Raw genomic sequence first — 22,000 nt, forward strand, 5'->3', positions numbered from 1 at the left:
GAGATATCATTAGGAAACACGGTGTTAGCTTTCACTGTTATGCTGATGATACTCAGCTCTATATCTCTTCGCGATCTGATGAAACTTACCAATTTGCAAAACTAACGGAATGTATAGTTAATATCAAAAACTGGATGACTAGCAATTTCTTACTGCTGAATTCTGAAAAAAAAGGTGTTAATTATTGGACCAAAAACTTTTGCTGTAATAACTTAGATCACTGTCTAATACTTGATGGCTGCTCTGTAAATTCTTCGTCATCAGCTAGGAACCTAGGCGTACTTTTTGATAGCAAACTTTCCTTCGAAAAACATTTTTCTAGCATTTGTAAAACTGCATTTTTCCATCTTAAATATATATCTAAATTACGACCTATGCTCTCAATGTCAAATGCAGAAATATTAATTCATGCGTTCATGACCTTGAGGCTAGATTATTGTAATGCTTTATTGGGTGATTGCTCTGCACGTTTAATAAACAAACTCCAGCTGGTTCAAAATGCAGCAGCTAGAGTTCTTACTAGAACCAGGAAGTATGACCATATTAGCCCGGTTCTGTCAACACTGCACTGGCCCCCTATTAAACATTGTATACATTTTTAGATCTTGCTAATTACCTATAAGGCCCTGAATGGTTTGGCACCTCAGTATTTCAGCGAGCTCTTATCACATTATAGTACTTCACGTCTGCTGTGATCTCAAAACTCTAGCCATTTGATAATACCTAGAATATCAAAATCAACTGCGGGCGGCAGATCGTTTTCCTATTTAGCGCCCAAACTCTGGAACAATCTACCTAACACTGTTCGGGAAGTAGACACACTCTGCCAGTTTAAATCTAGATTAAAGACCCATCTATTTAACCTGGCTTACACATAATACACTATCGCATTTCTATAATTCAAATCTGTTAAAGGATTGTTAGGCTGCATTAATTAGGTCAACCAGAACGGAGAACACTTCCCAAAACACCCAATGTACTTGTTACATCGTTAGAAGAATGGCATCTACGCTAATATTAGTCTGTTTCTTTCTTATTCTGAGGTCACCATAGCCACCCAGATCCAGACTGTCTCCAGATCAGATGGTGGATCAGCACCTAGAGATGACCTCTACAGCCCTGAACATCAGTGGAGATCAGGACAACTAGATGAGCCCCAGAGACAGATCCCCAGTGAAGACCCTAGACGGCCATCTTGACATGACCGCAGGACCCAGATGAGTCCTTTGCACAACCTGACTCTGCTTTAGCCTAGATTTAAACTGCTGATTTTGTCTGACAAGAGGAGAATGACACTATTTTGACACACTATTTCCCCGTCTAAATACTTTACATCAACTTTAAAGCTGCTTTGACACAATTTGCATTGTTAAAAGCACTATACAAATAATAGAGACTTGACTTGACTACATCTTGTATTGTAATATTTTTACTAGAAAAACAAGAAATACTAAGTAACATAGGGACCCTATCATACAACAGGGTGCGTACAACCAGTGCCCTGCTATAAATTCTTATGCAAGTGGCTACAAGTTTCAACTTGCTTTGTCTTAAATATTTGGTGAAAACTTGTCTCTGCTTATTTTATAGCCATTTACTCTTATTCTACTATTTAAACAGAGTCTGAACTGTTCCTCATTGTGAAGTATTGCCAGTTTACCTGCCTTACAGAGTGTTATTCCTGTTATTCTGCCTGCCTGTTCTGTGTATGATTCTGCCTGTTTACCTGTTTACCGATTGCCTGGATTATCCCCTTTTCTTTGGTTGCCTGATCAGACTGATGTTTGTGTTTGGACCTATTGCCTGCCTGCTCACCTTTGCCTTTTCGATTACCCATGTGTATGTTGACGGATGGGACTGCTACTTTGGTTTTGCTTTGGTTTTGCCCTCTGCCTAACTCCCACAAAATGGATTCTAACTCCGCCTCAGCATCCTCATTACATGAAGACATAAACTGAAATGAAAAACAATATAACAGTGGATAAATCTTATCTTACCCGTCTGTGTGTTGAATGTAGTGCTGATGCTCATTTTGACATCCTGTGCCTGGCACAACTTAGGTTCTGTAAAAAGGAAGAGGTGGACTTATTATAATACTTACTAAAAATATATTTAATCTAAAATAGACAGTGCTTGTACCGTGACATGCTCTTTCTCAGAGGCTTGTTACAGAGCTTCCATGACAATGAAAATTCAGACTGCATTTAAAGAGCTTGTTTTGTAGATAATTCTAGTTTAAAATGTGTTAGGATCTGATTTTGGTTTGCACTGAGAGCAGTGATCTATCATTGTGGACAGATTTGTTCTCATGTGGTGTTGTGTGTATCTGTAAGAGTTTGGGTACTAAAAAATATATATATATATAAAAAAAAAACACTCACAACCTTCAGCACTAACACTGTGTCTGTGTACTGTAATATGAAACTCACCTGCTGAATATGGGACTGGCAACAGACCGTTAGATCCATCTGGTAAAAAGGACAGTTTTATGCCTCCAACAGTCTCATGCATTCTGATTTCATAATTCCCCCCCTGTTTTGTTATGTTGAAACTGTATGATTTGCATTTTCCTGCAACCACAGAGAACATTTATATTTGTTGTAGAAATATTTTTAAAGAGCTTTGAACTCAAGAATGGTTTATTAATAAAATATAAGTGAGATTTACCAAAAGAAGAGATATTTAGTTTGACATTAATTATTGGTTCAGGAGCTTTCAGACATGTCAGTTTTATATCTGAAAGAAAAACAGAAATGAACTCAATATTGACTACATTTACATCAACATCAGTAATCTAATTCTTTACCTTATTTTGAATAAGACAATATTATGATGCTTTTAGAATATTCCTTTCATGTTCCCGTTTTACATGTAGAGTACATAGATCGATTAATGGCACATGTCATTATGTCCCTATGCGATGCCATTCAACGTCCTCTCTAGAATTTCACGTATCAACATACAGTCTGTCAATTACATTTTTAATTTTACGGAAGCTTCAAGTGCAGTTAATTATTTGTCATGTTATACGTGCAAACAGACGATGGAGTTGTTGAAGCTATGCTCTTTTGTTGGCCGTCAAACGTAGCACTGCCGTGTGTGTATCCTGTTGCAAAATGCGGTGAAAATCCCTACATGATGGTAATTGTGTGATTAAGATCTATACTGCACTTCAATAATATAACTAAAATAGGAATACTCCACATGTCTTAATTCGATTTGTGTTTACATCGAGTATGACTTAGCCGGATTAAGGTAATGAAAAATCTGTTAACATGGTAGGTTCTTAATCAGAGTATTGTCTTAATCGTGTTAAAAGCGGAGTATTGTTCTCCATGTACAACCCGAATGCCGGAAATGTTGGGATGTAGTTTAAATTTGAATAAAATGAAAATTAAAAGACTTTCAAATTACATGAGCCAATATTTTATTCACAATAGAACATAGATAACATAATGTTTAAACTGAGAAATTATACACTTTTATCCACTAAATGAGCTCATTTCAAATTTTATGCCTGCCATAGGTCTCAACAAAGTTGGCACGGGGGCAATAAAGGGCTGAAAAAGCAAGACATTTTTAAAAGATTCAGCTGGGAGAACATCTAGCAACTAATTAAGTTAATTGACATCAGGTCTGTAACATAACAGGGATGTCTTAAGCCCGATTCGGACGGTAATTGTTTCTCAGGGGGACGTAAGTGATTTTCACCATATACAGGGGGTAGTAGGTGATTTAATTGCCGTCCGAATCCAGGACGTCTGTGTTTTTCTCTCACCACCCCCGTGAAAATCCCCGGCCAAATTATCTACTGTTTTTGACAAACACCAAGGTCGTGTGGTAATTTAATTGCCGTCTGAATCCACATCCCTGAGTTTACGAGAAGAAATAGATTCAAAATTCAGCGTTTAAACCCTTTTTGAACACTCCCGAACACCGTACAGTAACTGTTGTAGCCTACTTCGGTGTAATTTGCATACATATTTATTTCTAAAATGCTGGAAAGTATTTAAAAGAACAATACTTCATAACTGCTCCACCACAGCGAGTGAGAGCAGAAAGAGAAGAAAAGCACGTAAACATTCGAAATGGGTCTTTATTATGGCAGCGGCAAGTATGCAATACAAATGTAAAATGTATATTATAAACGGATATATATCGCGTATAATTATATACAACTATAGCACGTATTTTCCAATTTTTAAACAGGAGATTTAAATAATCAAATAATAAATAGGATTATACATTATAAACTATGCTTGGAATAATAAGAATATATTTGACATAATAATAAGTATTTTTAAATACATTTTACACATATAAATATATAAATTGTATTTACAGTACACGATCACGTGACTGGCCACGTGATCAGTGCGTTCTCGGGTTTGCAGGATCACAGAACTCGCTCCTCCACTGTGAATAAATCGCCGTCCGAATCCATGAGTTTTATCACTGAGGTGATATGTAAATTCATTTTTACAGACGTCCATATGAGAAACAATTACCATCCGAATCGGGCTTTAGAGAGTCTCTCAGAGGTAAAGATTGGCAGAGGCTCTCCAATCTGTGAAAGAGTGCGTAAAAAGATTTTGGAATACTTTAAAAACACCGTTCCTCAACATCAAATTGCAAAGGCTTTGCAAATCACATCATCTACAGTGCATAACATCATCAAAAGTTTCAGAGAAACTGGAGAAATCTCTGTGCGTAAGGGACAAGGCCGAAGACTTTTGTTGGATGCCCGTGATCTTCAGGCCCTCAGACGACACTGCATCACTCATCAGCATGATTCTGTCATTGACATTACTAAATGGGCCATCAGCGTTCAGTTCAAAAACCAGCATCTCTGATGGTATGGGGGTGTATAAGTGCATACGTTAAGGGCAGCTTGCATGTTTTGGAAGGAACTATGAATGCGGAAAGGTATTTAAAGGTTTTAGAGCAACATATGCTCCACTTCAGACGAAGTGTATTTCAGCTGGACAATGCAAAACCACATACTGCAGCTATTACAACAGCATGGCTTCATAGTAGAAGAGTCTGGGTGCTGAATTGGCCTGTCTGCAGTCCAGATCTTTCACCTATAGAGAATATTTGCATCATTCGCATCATTAAATGAAAAATACGTCAAAGATGACCACAAACTCTTCAGCAGCTGGAAACCTATGTCAGACAAGAATAGGACCAAATTCCAACACCAAAACTCCAGAAACTCATAACCTCGATGCCCAGACGTCTTCAAACTGTTTTGAAAAGAAGAGGTGATGCTCCACCATGGTAAACTTGCCCCTGTCCCAACTATTTTGAGACCTGTAGCAGGCATCAAATTTGAAATGAGCTCATTTTGTACATAAAATTGTAAAATTCCTGAATTTAAACATTTGTTATTTATGTTCTATTGTGAATAAAATATTGGCTCATGTGATTTGAAAGTCTTTTTAGTTTTATTCAAATTTAAAAAATGTCCCAACATTTCCGGAATTCAGGTTGTGAATGTACTGATAGACTGCGATTATGCTTAAAGGGATAGTTCACCCAGAAAAAACAATTCTGTCATTAATTACTCCCTGTCATGTTGTTCCAAACCCGTAAGACCTTTGTTCATCTTCGGAACACAAATTAAGATATTTTTTATGAAATCCGAGAGCTTTCTGTCTCTGCATAGACAGCAACACAACTGAAATGTTCCCAGGTCTAGAGTGTAGTAAGGAGAATCGGTAAAATAGTCCGTGTGACATCAGGGCTTAAACCGTAATTTTATGAAGTTACAATAATTATTTTTGTGTGCAAAGAAAACAGCTTTACTCAACAATTCTTCATCCCGTCTGCTGTGATGCGCGCCATTGTGGAGACAGTATCATGACGCATGCACTGGCTTCTGCTTCATGTAAACGACATATGCGTGTGCTGATGCATGTGCATGTTTAACGTAAACAACAGCACCATGCGCATAGATTAGATTAGATTCAACTTTATTGTCATTGCACATGTAAGGTACAGGGCAACGAAATGCAGTTAGCATCTAACCAGAAGTGCAATAAGCAGAGGTACAGGATATACAGTGCCTACAATATGTTACATATGTACAGAATATACAGATAAGGCAGTAGTACTATGGACATAATTTACAAATTTTTAAATACTATCAGTATGATATACAGATGGGTGATATGAACATACTATACAGATGGATTGTACAGTAAATGTATGTACACTATGAGCAAAAACTATGAATATAATTACAAATGGATATGAATAAGCTATACATTAAGATATATAAATACTAGTGCAATGAACATTGAAAGTGCATAGAAATAAAAATTTCCAGTGCATAGTGATGCGTTGGGCGGTTTTCACCACCCTCTGCAGTGCCTTGCGGTCAGCAACTGTGCAGTTCCCATTGTTTACATGCATGCGTCATGATACTCTCTCCACAATGGCAGCACGCAGCACACAAATGGGACGAGGAGGAGAAGAATTGTTGAATACAAATTTTGCTTTGCACACAAAAGGTAGCTTCGTAAAATTACGTCACATGGACTATTTTGCCCTATGCCCTAAATGAAAATATGTGTCCCCTGAGGTGTCCCCTTGCATTAAGTGTGTGGTGCGGCAGGCTGGCCCTCTCTGTCAAACTCTATAGTTTGGATGTCCATGCTACTCCGGGCTCACATTTCCTTGAGTCAACATCCCAGAGACCTCTTCAATGTCTGAGACCTCTTCAGTGTTTGTGCGCACACACTACACAACCTTGGGGGGTCCAGACACTTCCAGTGCGGCGGCGTTGATATTCTCGTTCCCATTAGTGTTATTGAAACGCAGCATCGAGAGTAGCTTTTGATAGGGAACGTAGGTTTTTTCTCCATTCTGTCACCGATGGAGTTTTGGCTCCTTGCCGCTGTCGCCTCTGGCTTGCTTAGTTGGGGACACTTAATTTCCAGCGATATCGTCGACTTGATTGCACAGACACTATTTAAACTGAACTGAGCTGGACGATGACATCATTGAATTCAATAATGAAATGCCTTCAACTGAAAATTTAGTTTTTAATCTTGTCATTTTACATTATTGACACACTATTTTCCTATTTTGATATTGTGCAGTTGCTTTAACACAATTTGTATTGTTAAAAGCGCTATATAAATAAAGGTGACTTGACTTTGTAGAGGATGTGCTTGTTGGGGGAGCATCATCTTCATCCAGGGACTCAAAAGTACTGTCACCAGCTACCTCTTCTCGGACGTTATGTTATTTATTTAGTTTATTGTTAAAAAACAAGAAAACATATAATTTCCTGTGTTAAAATGAAAACCTGAAATATTTTATTGCATACTTTAATAAATAAAGAAGATATTTTATTTGGATATTTTTTTTAATAAATTAGTATTATAGTTCATATTTTCTGATTTTCATAGTATGTGTATGAATTCCAGTAATTTGACATATCAACCATTTGGTAGAGGCCGATATTTTTTTAAAAATTATGGGATGTGTTGAAAGAAAATACACTGAGTGTGGTAACTAATGACATAAAGAGATAAGAAATGCAAACAAACACTTTTTCAATTGCCTTTTTCTTGGTGGGGCATGAACCTGTGTTTTTTGAACCTCTTACTCTGATTTTGCGTGGCATGTAAACACATTAATCTGCTTTCTGTCAGTTTATAGAAGTGCGCATGTGTGATACATGACAGGAACGCATTATATTTAAGCACATCCAGACAGAGCGAGCGATTTGCTGTTAAGAAGGAAATATACACAGACTTTTCATGATCCAGATGGTCAGACAATGATAAGAATGTGTTCTAATATCATAGCAGCAGAAGTAGAAGTGGTTCAGTCAAAATACTGCATCTGTAACTGCTTGAGAGGATAATATATGACCAGTCAGTTTTGCATTTAACATCCCAACTGAAAACATATGGAATACTCATTGTCAGATACACAAATGATTATGCTTTGATGTCACTACCGGGAAATAACCTGATTTATTATTAGTCATGGAAACATGGTTTACTTGCGTTGTCAGGTTACTGTGCATGTAAACGGGAAAAACTGGTTATTTTACTAAAATGATATTTATGAATTATCAGCTTACTGGTAAGCATGTAAACGTGCTCAAATGAGTTTGTCAGTCGTCTCAAGTGTTTTCAGATAATAAATATGCAGTGTTCACACAGTCATGTTAGCAGTATATTTCACATTTACCTGGAACTGTTGAGCTACTGCTGTTCCAGAAACACTGATCTGTCGAATTGACTTGGATTATCAGTTTTTCTGAGAAGGCTGCACAAACACAACAATATTAGACTTACTAATATTACATAATTATGTATACCATGGTCTAACACTCTGTAGTAGCCTAGATGTCAAAATTTAGATGCCCACATTTACATTCACGTACACATGTAAAAAAAAAAAAATCGTGATTTTTTTAAATCATGATAATTTTGTTTACATTTTAATTTTTTAATGTTCACCAAACAACTAGTGTGTGTGTGTGTGTGTGTTTGTCTCTCTCTCTCTCTCTCTCTCTCTCCCTCTCTATATATGTATACTCTGATGGGTAGTTGACGTATCAATGTGTCCTATGGTGTGATGGAAAAATGTAAAAAAAAAAAAAAACCTCTAACATGGATGATAAACGTCTTTCATGCTATTTCTAACTCTAAGAATGAAGATATATTTTTCTCATGTTATTTGTATGTTAAGTTTTTTTTCCCTATATTTTTGCTATGTCACACCATAGGACACACTCCTTTTTATTTGTCAACTACCCATATACTCTCTATATATATAACCTTTATTTATTTCAGTTGATAAATGCATTTTTAAAGCAACATACTTAACTGGCATGAAGCACAACAGATGACCAGACAACAGATCAGCCACAGCAAATTCTGCTTTTGTCGAGACATAATTCCCAGAGACAGCAGCCTGATAGAGACCCATATAGTGTTTCAGAAATAAATCTTTAATCAGTTTCTTATTACATTCCTGAGCTAAAGTCCACAGTCCAGGAGTTGAGAGAGTTTGATGTGTTTGATTATGAGCCGCAGCTCAAAGCCTGACATACAGTCTATCTTAAAACATGCAAATCATGTGTATTTGGGCTTTAACTGAGAATCTCATTATCTGGTTACAAAATGCCAGTGAAGCATAACATTATTAGAGGCTATATTCAGTTTTAGTTTTAAAATTTTTCATAGAAATTACGATTTTTCTATACAATAAATGGCACTTGCTTTATTTTGCTTTGTTTTTTCATCTAATGAATGACGTTCACAATAAATGTTTTTAGAGCCACTGAAAGTCCATCATTATGAAGAATGATGTTTTATTAGCTTCATCACAATCACATGAGAAATACTGAGATAGAGCATCTGTAGGTATAAATTATTAAAAAATCATCAGCTGATTCTGACAGTTTTTTTGTTTGTTTGTTGTGTTTCCCGTAACCAAATATGTTTCACATCCGTGTGAGGAGCTTAGGAAGCTCCTTTATAAAATGACCATGCAAATTTCTGAATACAAAGGCATGTTGGCATTCATCCTGAAGATGTAAATTTATTTTCTAAATAAGATTCAGTATTGTTTGAGTTCCTCTGACACACACGATCACACATGGATGATTACACTGAACTCAGATCATATCAGAGATTTGAAAACACAATTCAGTCCTTCCACAATAATAGACAGTTACAGTAACAATCAACACATGTAATTCTCATTTGTTTTGAGTTATTTCACTCAAATTGACCCTTTTCAGGGCCATAATTGTATGTGCATTCATAATTTTAAACAGTTCTTTCTTGTTCATAAATGACTTTTGTCTTCGTGTTGTTTTTGAGCTATATTTTGGTGAGAATTCACAGTTTTCCCTTAAACAACACCTGTACAGATCAGTTTAAGAAATCTGTCTAAGAAAGTCTGAGAGAAAGAAAGCCTCTGTCTTAATTATGCTAGTTAATGTGAATGTGGTAGTAATACAGGAAGAGGAAAAACCCTGAAAAAAGAATAAGAGAAGCTTATTTCGACTAATTAAAATACATTTCAGATATAAATGTGTGCATGTCTTTTAAACTATGACTAAAAATAATAAAACTTTTGGTCAAATGATTTATATAAGTCTCATTAAAACCTCTTACAAACAATAAAATAATTGAATTTTAAAAAATCTTAAATTTCAGGATCATTGCTTCGTATCCTCCTATAGAAACGATAACTAGGACTATTGGAGCGGGACACGCTGAAAACACACAGAAAACACAATAGTTGTAGCTGTAGTTTCATTACAACAGTTTTTTTGTTGTTGTTTTTTTTCCAGATACAGATTTGTTTCCTTATGCCCAAAGTAAAGATATAGGGCCTGTTTACACCTGGTCACTTCATGCATTTTCTCTGATCAGATAACAATCTAATTTAATAAAATAAAAAACTGTTCCATTTACACTTGGCCACATAAATGTCTCTCCCCAAAATGGACATTGTATCTTAAATTCCCGCACTATATGCAAATTTAATAAAGTTTAAAATTTTATTTAAGATCAAAGGCCACAATAGGAGCCAGAGTGGCATCAGCACTGGAAAGATAATGAGGATGTTTGTGTGTTGAGTATGTGTGACTTACTTTCAGTTTCATTTGTGGCAGTTTGTGCGTCGGCTTGCTGAAGAGATACCCAGCTACTCTCTATTGAGAGATCGGATTTAAATTCTTCTCAAAAGCGTTTCGGAGGGCATTTACACCTGGTCTTTTCACGATCGGATAGCTATCTGATCAGAGAAAATGCATGAAGTGACCAGGTGTAAACAGCACCATAGTGTCAGTTTTATAAACTTTTCTAAACACAGCCTGTCTATATACTCAATTATTAAAACTGTGTGATGCACACCTATACTTAATGGACCTGAGCTACGATGAACTAACAATGACCAGTTGTATTGTTTTATTAATTATCATTAATAGAGAATACTAAATAATGTAACAACTATATTGTTTATTTTTAGTTAAAGTATTAACTGAAGTGACCTTATTGTCTAGCTGGTGTTAAACAGATTTATTTCCATAAGACAACACTCTAATAGGTGTTTTGTTGCTCTAACTCACCCCAGCCCAACACTGTGATCTTCCTCATGTAGTTTGTGATGGAGATGTTCTGTCTGAGGAGCCATAAGTACATATGAAGAGCTTGAATGAAGAACCAGGTGAATGAGGCCAGCATGGAGTAATGCAGGAGCAGTGCTATGAAGACACACGCAGCGTTGTCTTGTGTGTTAGCCACGCTCTCGTTCGACAAAAACGAGGCGTTCAGTAGAAACAAAGCCACAAACATGTTCATCAAGATCTTCGTGGCCTGATTTGATTGGGCTTTCCCATTAAAACATACAAACAACTGTTCTTGTAACCTGAACTTTTGAGCTTTAATCTTATTACTTTACAAGGAAATACTATTTAAGTCTTTATACCTCAAAATTTCAAGTTTAATTCAATGCATTGCTGTTTCTTTGTAAAATTGTTGCTTAGTGTAGTATTAGTGATTATTGATTACTAAACCTAAAACTATACGTTATATTTTATGATACTCTACCGTAGCAGGAAATGCATGAATAAAAACATTTGCCCAAAACTAGATTTATTAAGAATCTTTCCATACAACAAGAAAAAAATAAGAATAAAAATGTAATACTTTATTTCTCCAGTTTTTGAAGCGTAGAACTCCAGCAAATGCAGTTCCATTGTTTTCAAGACATGATTTATCAAAAGCCTCCTTTGAAATCTTTGTTAACCAGAAACAGATTGTAATCATGTCACTTTGACCCTCAACAACCTGTGAAAAGAAGAATTGCCATGATAACTGATAAATCATACAATGTTTTAATGCATAGCTCTTAGGTTTACCGTGGCATGATCTGAAGAGTAGCATATGTTGATGTCTTTGGTTTCTGTGTTCTTGGCTTGTACATAAAGAAAACCAACACCATCCTCCGTTACAATAATTGCATTGCTTTTATTGCTGTTTTTCATCGTTTCTATCTCAAGCTCCTGATTGTAACAGTTTTAAACTTGATATCTACTGCTAACTGCAGACTTATGATGCCTTTGAGGGATCAGTATATCCATGATTTGTCATATCTGACGTGAAATTGGTAGTTGGATTGTGAGTTGTCGTGTGTGGAATCAAAGTGGTAGTTGGATTGTGAGTAGTCATTTGGGACGTCAAACTGGTAGTTAGATTGTTAGTTGTCGTATGTGACGTCAAATTGGTAGTTGGATTGTGAGTTGTCGTATGTGACGTGAAACTGGTAGTTGGATTGTGAGTTGTCGTATGTGACGTGAAACTGGTAGCTGGATTGTGAGTTGTCGTATGTGACGTGAAATTAGTAGTTGGATTGTGAGTTGTCGTATGTGACGTCAAATTGGTAGTTGGATTGTGAGTTGTCGTATGTGACGTGAAATTGGTAGTTGGATTGTGAGTTGTCGTATGTGACGTGAAATTGGTAGTTGGATTGTGAGTTGTTGTATGTGACGTGAAATTAGTAGTTGGATTGTGAGTTGTCGTATGTGACGTGAAACTGGTAGTTGGATTGTTAGTTGTCGTATGTGACGTCAAACTGGTAGTTAGATTGTTAGTTGTCGTATGTGATGTGAAATTAGTAGTTGGATTGTGAGTTGTCGTATGTGACGTGAAACTGGTAGTTGGATTGTTAGTTGTCGTATGTGACGTCAAACTGGTAGTTAGATTGTTAGTTGTCGTATGTGATGTCAAATTGGTAGTTGGATTGTGAGTTGTCGTATGTGACGTGAAACTGGTAGTTGGATTGTTAGTTGTCGTATGTGACATCAAATTGGTAGTTGGATTGTGAGTTGTCGTATGTGACGTCAAATTGGTAGTTGGATTGTTAGTTGTCGTATGTGACATCAAATTGGTAGTTGGATTGTGAGTTGTCGTATGTGACGTCAAACTGGTAGTTGGATTGTTAGTTGTCGTATGTGACGTCAAACTGGTAGTTGGATTGTTAGTTGTCGTATGTGACGTCAAACTGGTAGTTAGATTGTTAGTTGTCGTATGTGATGTCAAATTGGTAGTTGGATTGTGAGTTGTCGTATGTGACGTGAAACTGGTAGTTGGATTGTTAGTTGTCGTATGTGACATCAAATTGGTAGTTGGATTGTGAGTTGTCGTATGTGACGTCAAATTGGTATTTGGATTGTGAGTTGTCGTATGTGACGTCCAATTGGTAGTTAGATTGTTAGTTGTCGTATGTGATGTCAAATTGGTAGTTGGATTGTGAGTTCTCATTTGTGACGTCAAACTGGTAGTTAGATTGTTAGTTGTCGTATGTGATGTCAAATTGGTAGTTGGATTGTTAGTTGTCGTATGTGACGTGAAACTGGTAGTTGGATTGTTAGTTGTCGTATGTGACGTGAAACTGGTAGTTGGATTGTTAGTTGTCGTATGTGACATCAAATTGGTAGTTGGATTGTGAGTTGTCGTATGTGACGTCAAATTGGTATTTGGATTGTGAGTTGTCGTATGTGACGTCCAATTGGTAGTTAGATTGTTAGTTGTCGTATGTGATGTCAAATTGGTAGTTGGATTGTGAGTTCTCATTTGTGACGTCAAACTGGTAGTTAGATTGTTAGTTGTCGTATGTGATGTCAAATTGGTAGTTGGATTGTTAGTTGTCGTATGTGATGTCAAATTGGTAGTTGGATTGTTAGTTGTCGTATGTGACGTGAAACTGGTAGTTGGATTGTTAGTTGTCGTATGTGACGTCAAATTGGTAGTTGGATTGTGAGTTGTCGTATGTGACGTCAAATTGGTATTTGGATTGTGAGTTGTCGTATGTGACGTCAAACTGGTAGTTAAGATTGTTAGTTGTCGTATGTGATGTCAAATTGGTAGTTGGATTGTGAGTTCTCATTTGTGACGTCAAACTGGTAGTTAGATTGTTAGTTGTCGTATGTGATGTCAAATTGGTAGTTGGATTGTTAGTTGTCGTATGTGATGTGAAACTGGTAGTTGGATTGTTAGTTGTGGTATGTGACGTCAAATTGGTAGTTGGATTGTTAGTTGTCGTATGTGACGTGAAACTGGTATTTGGATTGTGAGTTGTCGTGTGTGACGTCAAACTGGTAGTTGGATTGTTAGTTATCGTATGTGACGTCAAATTGGTAGTTGGATTGTGAGTTGTCGTATGTGACGTCAAATTGGTAGTTGGATTGTGAGTTGTCGTGTGTGACGTCAAACTGGTAGTTGGATTGTTAGTTGTCGTATGTGACGTGAAACTGGTAGTTGAATTGTTAGTTGTCGTATGTGATGTCAAATTGGTAGTTGGATTGTTAGTTGTCGTATGTGACGTCAAATTGGTAGTTGGATTGTTAGTTGTCGTATGTGACGTGAAACTGGTATTTGGATTGTGAGTTGTCGTGTGTGACGTCAAACTGGTAGTTGGATTGTGAGTTGTCGTATGTGACGTCAAATTGGTAGTTGGATTGTTAGTTGTCGTATGTGACGTGAAACTGGTATTTGGATTGTGAGTTGTCGTATGTGACGTCAAATTGGTAGTTGGATTGTTAGTTGTCGTATGTGACGTCAAATTAGTAGTTGGATTGTGAGTTGTCGTGTGTGACGTCAAATTGGTAGTTGGATTGTTAGTTGTTGTATGTGACGTCAAACTGGTAGTTGGATTGTTAGTTGTCGTGTGTGACGTCAAATTGGTAGTTGGATTGTTAGTTGTTGTATGTGACGTCAAACTGGTAGTTGGATTGTTAGTTGTCGTATGTGACGTGAAATTAGTAGTTGGATTGTGAGTTGTCGTATGTGATGTGAAACTGGTAGTTGGATTGTTAGTTGTGGTATGTGACGTCAAATTGGTAGTTGGATTGTTAGTTGTCGTATGTGACGTGAAACTGGTATTTGGATTGTGAGTTGTCGTGTGTGACGTCAAACTGGTAGTTGGATTGTTAGTTATCGTATGTGACGTCAAATTGGTAGTTGGATTGTGAGTTGTCGTATGTGACGTCAAATTGGTAGTTGGATTGTGAGTTGTCGTGTGTGACGTCAAACTGGTAGTTGGATTGTTAGTTGTCGTATGTGACGTCAAATTGGTAGTTGGATTGTGAGTTGTCGTATGTGACGTGAAATTAGTAGTTGGATTGTTAGTTGTCGTATGTGATGTCAAATTGGTAGTTGGATTGTGAGTTGTCGTGTGTGATGTCAAATTGGTAGTTGGATTGTTAGTTGTCGTATGTGATGTCAAATTGGTAGTTGGATTGTGAGTTGTCGTATGTGACGTCAAATTGGTAGTTGGATTGTGAGTTGTCGTGTGTGACGTCAAACTGGTAGTTGGATTGTGAGTTGTCGTGTGTGACGTCAAACTGGTAGTTGGATTGTTAGTTGTCGTATGTGACGTCAAATTGGTAGTTGGATTGTGAGTTGTCGTACGTGACGTCAAATTGGTAGTTGGATTGTGAGTTGTCGTATGTGACGTCAAATTGGTAGTTGGATTGTGAGTTGTCGTGTGTGACGTCAAACTGGTAGTTGGATTGTTAGTTGTCGTATGTGACGTGAAATTAGTAGTTGGATTGTTAGTTGTCGTATGTGACGTGAAACTGGTAGTTGAATTGTTAGTTGTCGTATGTGATGTCAAATTGGTAGTTGGATTGTTAGTTGTCGTGTGTGACGTCAAACTGGTAGTTGGATTGTGAGTTGTCGTATGTGACGTCAAATTGGTAGTTGGATTGTTAGTTGTCGTATGTGACGTGAAACTGGTATTTGGATTGTGAGTTGTCGTATGTGACGTCAAATTGGTAGTTGGATTGTTAGTTGTCGTATGTGACGTCAAATTAGTAGTTGGATTGTGAGTTGTCGTGTGTGACGTCAAATTGGTAGTTGGATTGTTAGTTGTTGTATGTGACGTCAAACTGGTAGTTGGATTGTTAGTTGTCGTGTGTGACATCAAATTGGTAGTTGGATTGTTAGTTGTTGTATGTGACGTCAAACTGGTAGTTGGATTGTTAGTTGTCGTATGTGACGTGAAATTAGTAGTTGGATTGTGAGTTGTCGTGTGTGACGTGAAACTGGTAGTTGGATTGTTAGTTGTTGTATGTGACGTCAAACTGGTAGTTGGATTGTTAGTTGTCGTATGTGACGTGAAATTAGTAGTTGGATTGTGAGTTGTCGTGTGTGACGTGAAACTGGTAGTTGGATTGTTAGTTGTCGTGTGTGACGTGAAACTGGTAGTTGAATTGTGAGTTGTCGTGTGTGATGTGAAATTAGTAGTTGGATTGCGAGTTGTCGTATGTGACGTGAAACTGGTAGTTGAATTGTGAGTTGTCGTGTGTGACGTGAAACTGGTAGTTGGATTGTTAGTTGGACAATTGTCAATTCTTCCACATGTACGGCACATACATACAGAGAATTGAAATTGCGTTACTCTCAGACCCTTAGTGCATACAGTTAACATTTAGGACACTGACAGTAGACGTTCAAATACGGATAAATACAGTTTAAACATATGTACATACAACTATACAGATATACAAATGAGGACATTGTAGAAAAATAAAGAAAGAGATAGATAAAGTGGCATAAGGCACATGGCAGATAGAGTGCAAACCAGTTAAATAAAACAAAACTGTGCAGATATATGTTTATATGTATAGAGTGTATATATATAGTGCAAGAGGAGCTTATCAGTCTGAGGACATTGTAGAAAAATAAAAAAATATGTTTACATGGGCTTTACCTGAGAATTGCGGTATCTGGTTACATTCAGGTCCAGTTTATCAAGTCATCTTTGTTCACAGAGAACAATATAAATGTAGAAAATAAATACATATACTTAATAAAAGTAGCAACAAAATGCCAATAAAAGCTGAACCTTTATTAGAGGCAATTAGACAATATTTAAATTAATTTGCAATATTTACATTCATATTCCTATACAGAAAAGTTTGAACAAGTTCGAACTATTTTCATAGAAACAATGAAGTACAACAGGGGTGTCAAACTCCAGTTCCTGGAGGGGTGCAACCCTGCAGAGTTTTGTTCCAACCCTGCTCCACACATACCATGTAGTTTTCAAATAAGCCTGAAGGACTTGATTAGTTGGATCAAGTGTGTTTAATTAGGGATGGAGCTAAACTCTTCAGGGCTGTGGCCCTCCAGGAACTGAGTTTGACACCCCTGAAGTACAATCTTTCACATATTTGAAGTACATTCACATATTCACAAGTTTGACTGAAGTGAATAAATAATTTTGGAGCCACTGAACTTCCATCATGATGAACAATGACATTTTATAGCTTCATGACAGTCATTCAGAGATGACAACATCTGTATTTGTAAACCACATTAAATAATGCAAAGAAAATTAGTTGATTCTGACAGTGTTTTGTATGTTGCTTCCATATACCAAATATACACCATATCCATATGTGTGGATTTTATTAAGCTGCTATATCTAATAATAACCATGAATCCAAAGGCATGTGGACATTACTTTCATCCTGAAGATGTAAATTTGTTTAGTAAAAGAGTTTCAGTGTTGTCTGAGTCACTCTGACACGCACATAATCGCATATAGAGGACAGAATGATGATTATAGCTCTCAATAAATTGAACATCAGTGATATCAGGTTATATCATATTCAATCCTTCAACAATAAAGCTCCAGTAACGATTGTCAGTCAATTGTTTTGAGTTTTTTTCACTAAAATGTAGTATTTTTAGGGTTATTATGTGCATGCATTTTTTTAAACAGTTCTTTCTTGTTCATAAGTGACTTTTGTCTTTGTACTGTTTTTGAGCTTGATTTTGGTGAGATACACAAGAAAGTCTGAGACAAAGAAGGCCTTCTGTCCTAATTATGCTAGTTATAAATATTTTCCACAGCAGTAATGCTGGATTGAGTGATGGTTGTGTTGGAGTCGGTGGTTTCTGGATCATCTGAGAAATTACCCGCGACGTCATTGTGAATGTGATAGTAATACAGGAAGAGAAAAAACCCTGAAAAAAAAGATCAGAGAAATTATTTAAATAATAAATAATTTAAAACATCCTTAGCTCTAATTATTTGTGGAAATCTGCTTTCTACTAAGCCAAATGTACTGATGCATGTGATTGTTTCTCACCCTGAAAGGAGTTCAACACAGAGAAGATGTAATATGAGGGAATGAGCATCGGTCCATAACTGAAGAACGCCACAGACCACGTCAGACCGAAGAGCAGGAACAAACTCAACACCATCATCAGCTGCTTTCTGAACGTCTTTCTCTTGCCATCAACTGCTTTTATGTTTCTGGCCTGAACGACCTTAGTGACGATCATGATGAAGATTCCTGTCGTGAAGATGAAAACTAAAGCATAGTAGCCGATATTCACTATATAGTGAATGTAAGGATTTGTAATCCAGCACCTGTAATTACAAAATATTAAATTTAAGAAGGCAATCGTTTAACATCAATAAATGTATGAATCTGTGACATCAAACCAACTTACATTCGTGCAATTTTTCCAGATGTAGTGTTTAGGGTCACTGCTTCATATCCTCCTGCAGAAGCAATAGCTACGACTATCGGAGCGGCACACACTGAAAACACACAGAAATACATTGATTTAATTGAAGGGAAAAATAAACAACATTATTTACAGCTGAAGTTTAACTACAAGTACAATCAAAATAAACTTGATTTAGGGTTGGAAAGATGCAAGCTTTGTTTCTGAATCCCTAAGTAAAGATATAGTGTCAAATTAATAAACTTTTATAAACACAGCCAGTCTATTCACAATGAAAGTGTCCCTACTACATCCAGCATAAACTCCTCTATATTTTTAAACGCTCAAGACAGACTTCACTACCTAAATCTCATGACAATTTTATTTTGTTAATAGGGTTTTGTTTTCTCACTCACCCCAGCCCAACACGGTGATCTTCCTCATGTAGTTTGTGATGGAGATGTTCTGTCTGAGGAGCCATAAGTACATATGAAGAGCTTGAATGAAGAACCAGGTGAATGAGGCCAGCATGGAGTAATGCAGGAGCAGTGCTATGAAGACACACGCAGCGTTGTCTTGTGTGTTAGCCACGCTCTCGTTTGACAAAAACGAGCCATTCAGTAGAAACAAAGCCACAAACATGTTCATCAAGATCTTCGTGGCCTGATTTGATTTGGCTTTCCTATTAAAACACAAAAACAACTGCTTTTGTAACATGCACTTTAATACTTTAGAGAACAAGGAAATACGATTTCAGTATTTATACTTCCAAATTTCAAGTTTAATTCAATGCATTGCTGTTTCTTTGTAAATGCACTTGCAATTTCTGAGTGAAAATTGTTTCTTAGTGTAGTATTAGTGATTATTGATTACTAAACAGCACTGACTATATGATATACTTTAAGATACTCTACCGTAGCAGGAAATGCATGAATAAAGCAATGGCCATAAAAAACATGGAGATGCCGCAGCCGATAGAAGAAATTAAGGTCAATGATTCCAGATGTTGTGCTGTGCCGTTTGCATCTGGCAGAGACTGAATTATTGGAGAAAAGACACAGAAATGCACAGATCAGCTGGATGATTTTTTGTTATATCATGTTATATGGTATGTTTCATGTTATATGTCGAAAGGAATGAGGACACACAAACTTGAAAAGACATAAAAAGCACAAGTGATCTCAACTGTTTCTCCTAGATAGCAATGAGATTAAATGCAGAGCAAATGGGGACTTTAGTGGAGATCTCAACAATGTCCTAAACTAAGAAGAGATCAGATGTGCTAAAACTTTAGCCACGTTTAAATCCAGACTCAAAACTCATCTGTTTAGCTGTGCATTTGTTGAATGAGCGCTGTACTACGTCCAAACTGATTGCACTGTATTTTATGTATAATCATATAATGTGTTTGTTTTAATTGTTGTGATTATTATTATTATTTTTAATTCCTTGTTTTTATTGCTTATTTGTAATGACTATTTCACCTCCTTTTATGTAAGGCACTTTGAATTACCACTGTGTATGAAATGTGCTAATGAAATAAACTTGTCTTGCCTTGCCTAAACTGTGCTGAAGCACAAAAGTCTGTTCTTAAAAAAACAGATTTCAAAAGTCTCGATATGAAATCAAATATTTCTCATCAAGTACTAATTTGAGCTGTTCCACATTCATTTTATGGCTCTAGTCAGCATAACTGAGAGCTGGTAGATGGTCATAACTACACCTTTTGGATGCATTGACTCACTTTACATTTATCAGTTGAATCCAGTAAGATTTCAGATTCTGAAAGCTCTGTCTATATGAACACTAAACCTTGCAATCAGATTCACATTTGCATTTATATGTGCATTACATGTATTTCAAACAAAACTTCAGCGCTTGCACAATGCATCAGCTGGCACGTTCAGAACCGGAGTATAAAAAGATGTTTAATTACCTACATGACACAGGCTACCTAAAAAATAGACATATGTCAGAAGAGCTTTTTTAGCAAATATTTGGCAAAAATTCAACCTCATCTAGGTTCATCCATTGCCTTCTTAAATTCATCCAGTTCGTAAAAAGTATGAAAAATAATAGATTTCAAAATGCATTGTGGCGCTGCACATTTGCACAAGATAATTTTGAATCCAGTTCAGAAGATCAATCTTTGAAAAAGAAAGTAATTTCTTTCCTATTGATTGGTTTATTTTAGGTCTACTCCACTTTCATTCCGAAATTTAATTCGGAGTGAGTTCAGTTTGATTGATTGAGGTGTTTGAAGGATTTTCTATCCTAATTGAGACGTCAATCCAGGCACTAATGGATTTTTTGGGTGCATGCTAACGTAGCTACTGTATTTATTAATTTTGTTATTACGTGCTTGATGCTTGATGCTTGATTTGTTTAGTTTTTTTGTTTGTTTTTTGAGGGCTCTTGAAAGTGTGAAACAGACTTATTGATATCATTGCTTTGCTATCACTAGTCAGACGCCGTATTGTGGGAGGAATATTCTTGTTCTAGAAACATTTTCGAACAAAATTTTTATCTTCACAGAAGAAGGAGGCTTTAATTTTTAGATGCATACATATATTCAAAGTTTTTTATTATTATTATCATTATAACCTTTATATATCCAGGAAAAATCTCTCAGAGAGATTTTTTTTTTTTAATTAAAAAAAAAAAAATACAGGAGTGTCCTGACCAAGGATTTTGGATTTTGACATCTTTTGAGTTCACAAGCATATAGGCCTGGGATCTTTAAATGAAACATGAATGATGATAGTGTAAGGTCTTCTTCTCTGAGAAGCTTCTCACCATCAGCACTGCAAAGAACGTCAGATGTGAGCAGGAGCACTTTATGGTGTTGTTGTCGATTTTTTTTGTCTCACAGCCGAACGTCGTCCATTTAAGCGTTCCTTCAAAGAAAAAAGAGAGATGAATGAAATTAATTATACATATTAATTTTAAAAAATATACTGGGTTTGTTAATAGGATCATAAATGAATGTACCTTTGCCATCCCAAGAAACGCAGGACACATTTCTAACCTGTTAAGAACACGTTTATTTTCATTTTGATTTCACAGTGTATTGTAATAAAGTTTTGCAACAGAACCTTCATTACCATATTTTTATTTTTAATGGTCATGTCAATATTGTTGGTAAGGTTGGAGATGTTGGCACCCATCGTTATTCCATAACTCTCATTGTTCAAAACAGTGCGAGTTTCAGTTTCATCCTAAATCAGAAACCATAATAGAGCAATCAAATATAAATGTTTATCAATGCATCAGATCAAGAAACATTTGTCCAAGTAGAATTTTTGAGGAAGAGTGGAAAAAAACACAGATGCAAACCTTATTTCCCATGTTTATGAATCGTAAAACTCCAACAAATGCACTTCCATTGTTTTCTTGACGTGATTTATCAAAGGCTTCACTGGGAATCTTTACAGACCAGGGATAACCTGCCAGGTTGCTCTCGACAGCCTGTGAAACGAAGAAATGGTGTTGAT

At 36.4% G+C, this 22,000-nt stretch overlaps 1 protein-coding gene across 1 annotated transcript; it reads right to left on the minus strand.

The window, feature by feature from the left end:
* Positions 1 to 16,501: 16,501 nt before the first annotated feature.
* LOC306849959 (adhesion G-protein coupled receptor G2-like) lies at positions 16,502 to 21,470 on the minus strand. The gene is made up of 6 exons (XM_079385351.1): positions 21,303 to 21,470; positions 19,421 to 19,542; positions 18,923 to 19,188; positions 18,510 to 18,600; positions 18,143 to 18,426; positions 16,502 to 18,017 (listed from the first exon to the last, which is right to left on the minus strand). The coding sequence occupies exons 1-6, from the start codon at positions 21,303 to 21,305 to the stop codon at positions 17,881 to 17,883; spliced, it is 903 nt and encodes a 300-aa protein (XP_079241477.1). The 5' UTR covers positions 21,306 to 21,470; the 3' UTR covers positions 16,502 to 17,880.
* Between the last annotated feature and the right edge of the window lie 530 nt (positions 21,471 to 22,000).

This window comes from Barbus barbus, assembly GCF_936440315.1.
Source record: "Barbus barbus genome assembly, chromosome: 30".
Taxonomy (NCBI): Eukaryota; Metazoa; Chordata; class Actinopteri; order Cypriniformes; family Cyprinidae; genus Barbus; species Barbus barbus.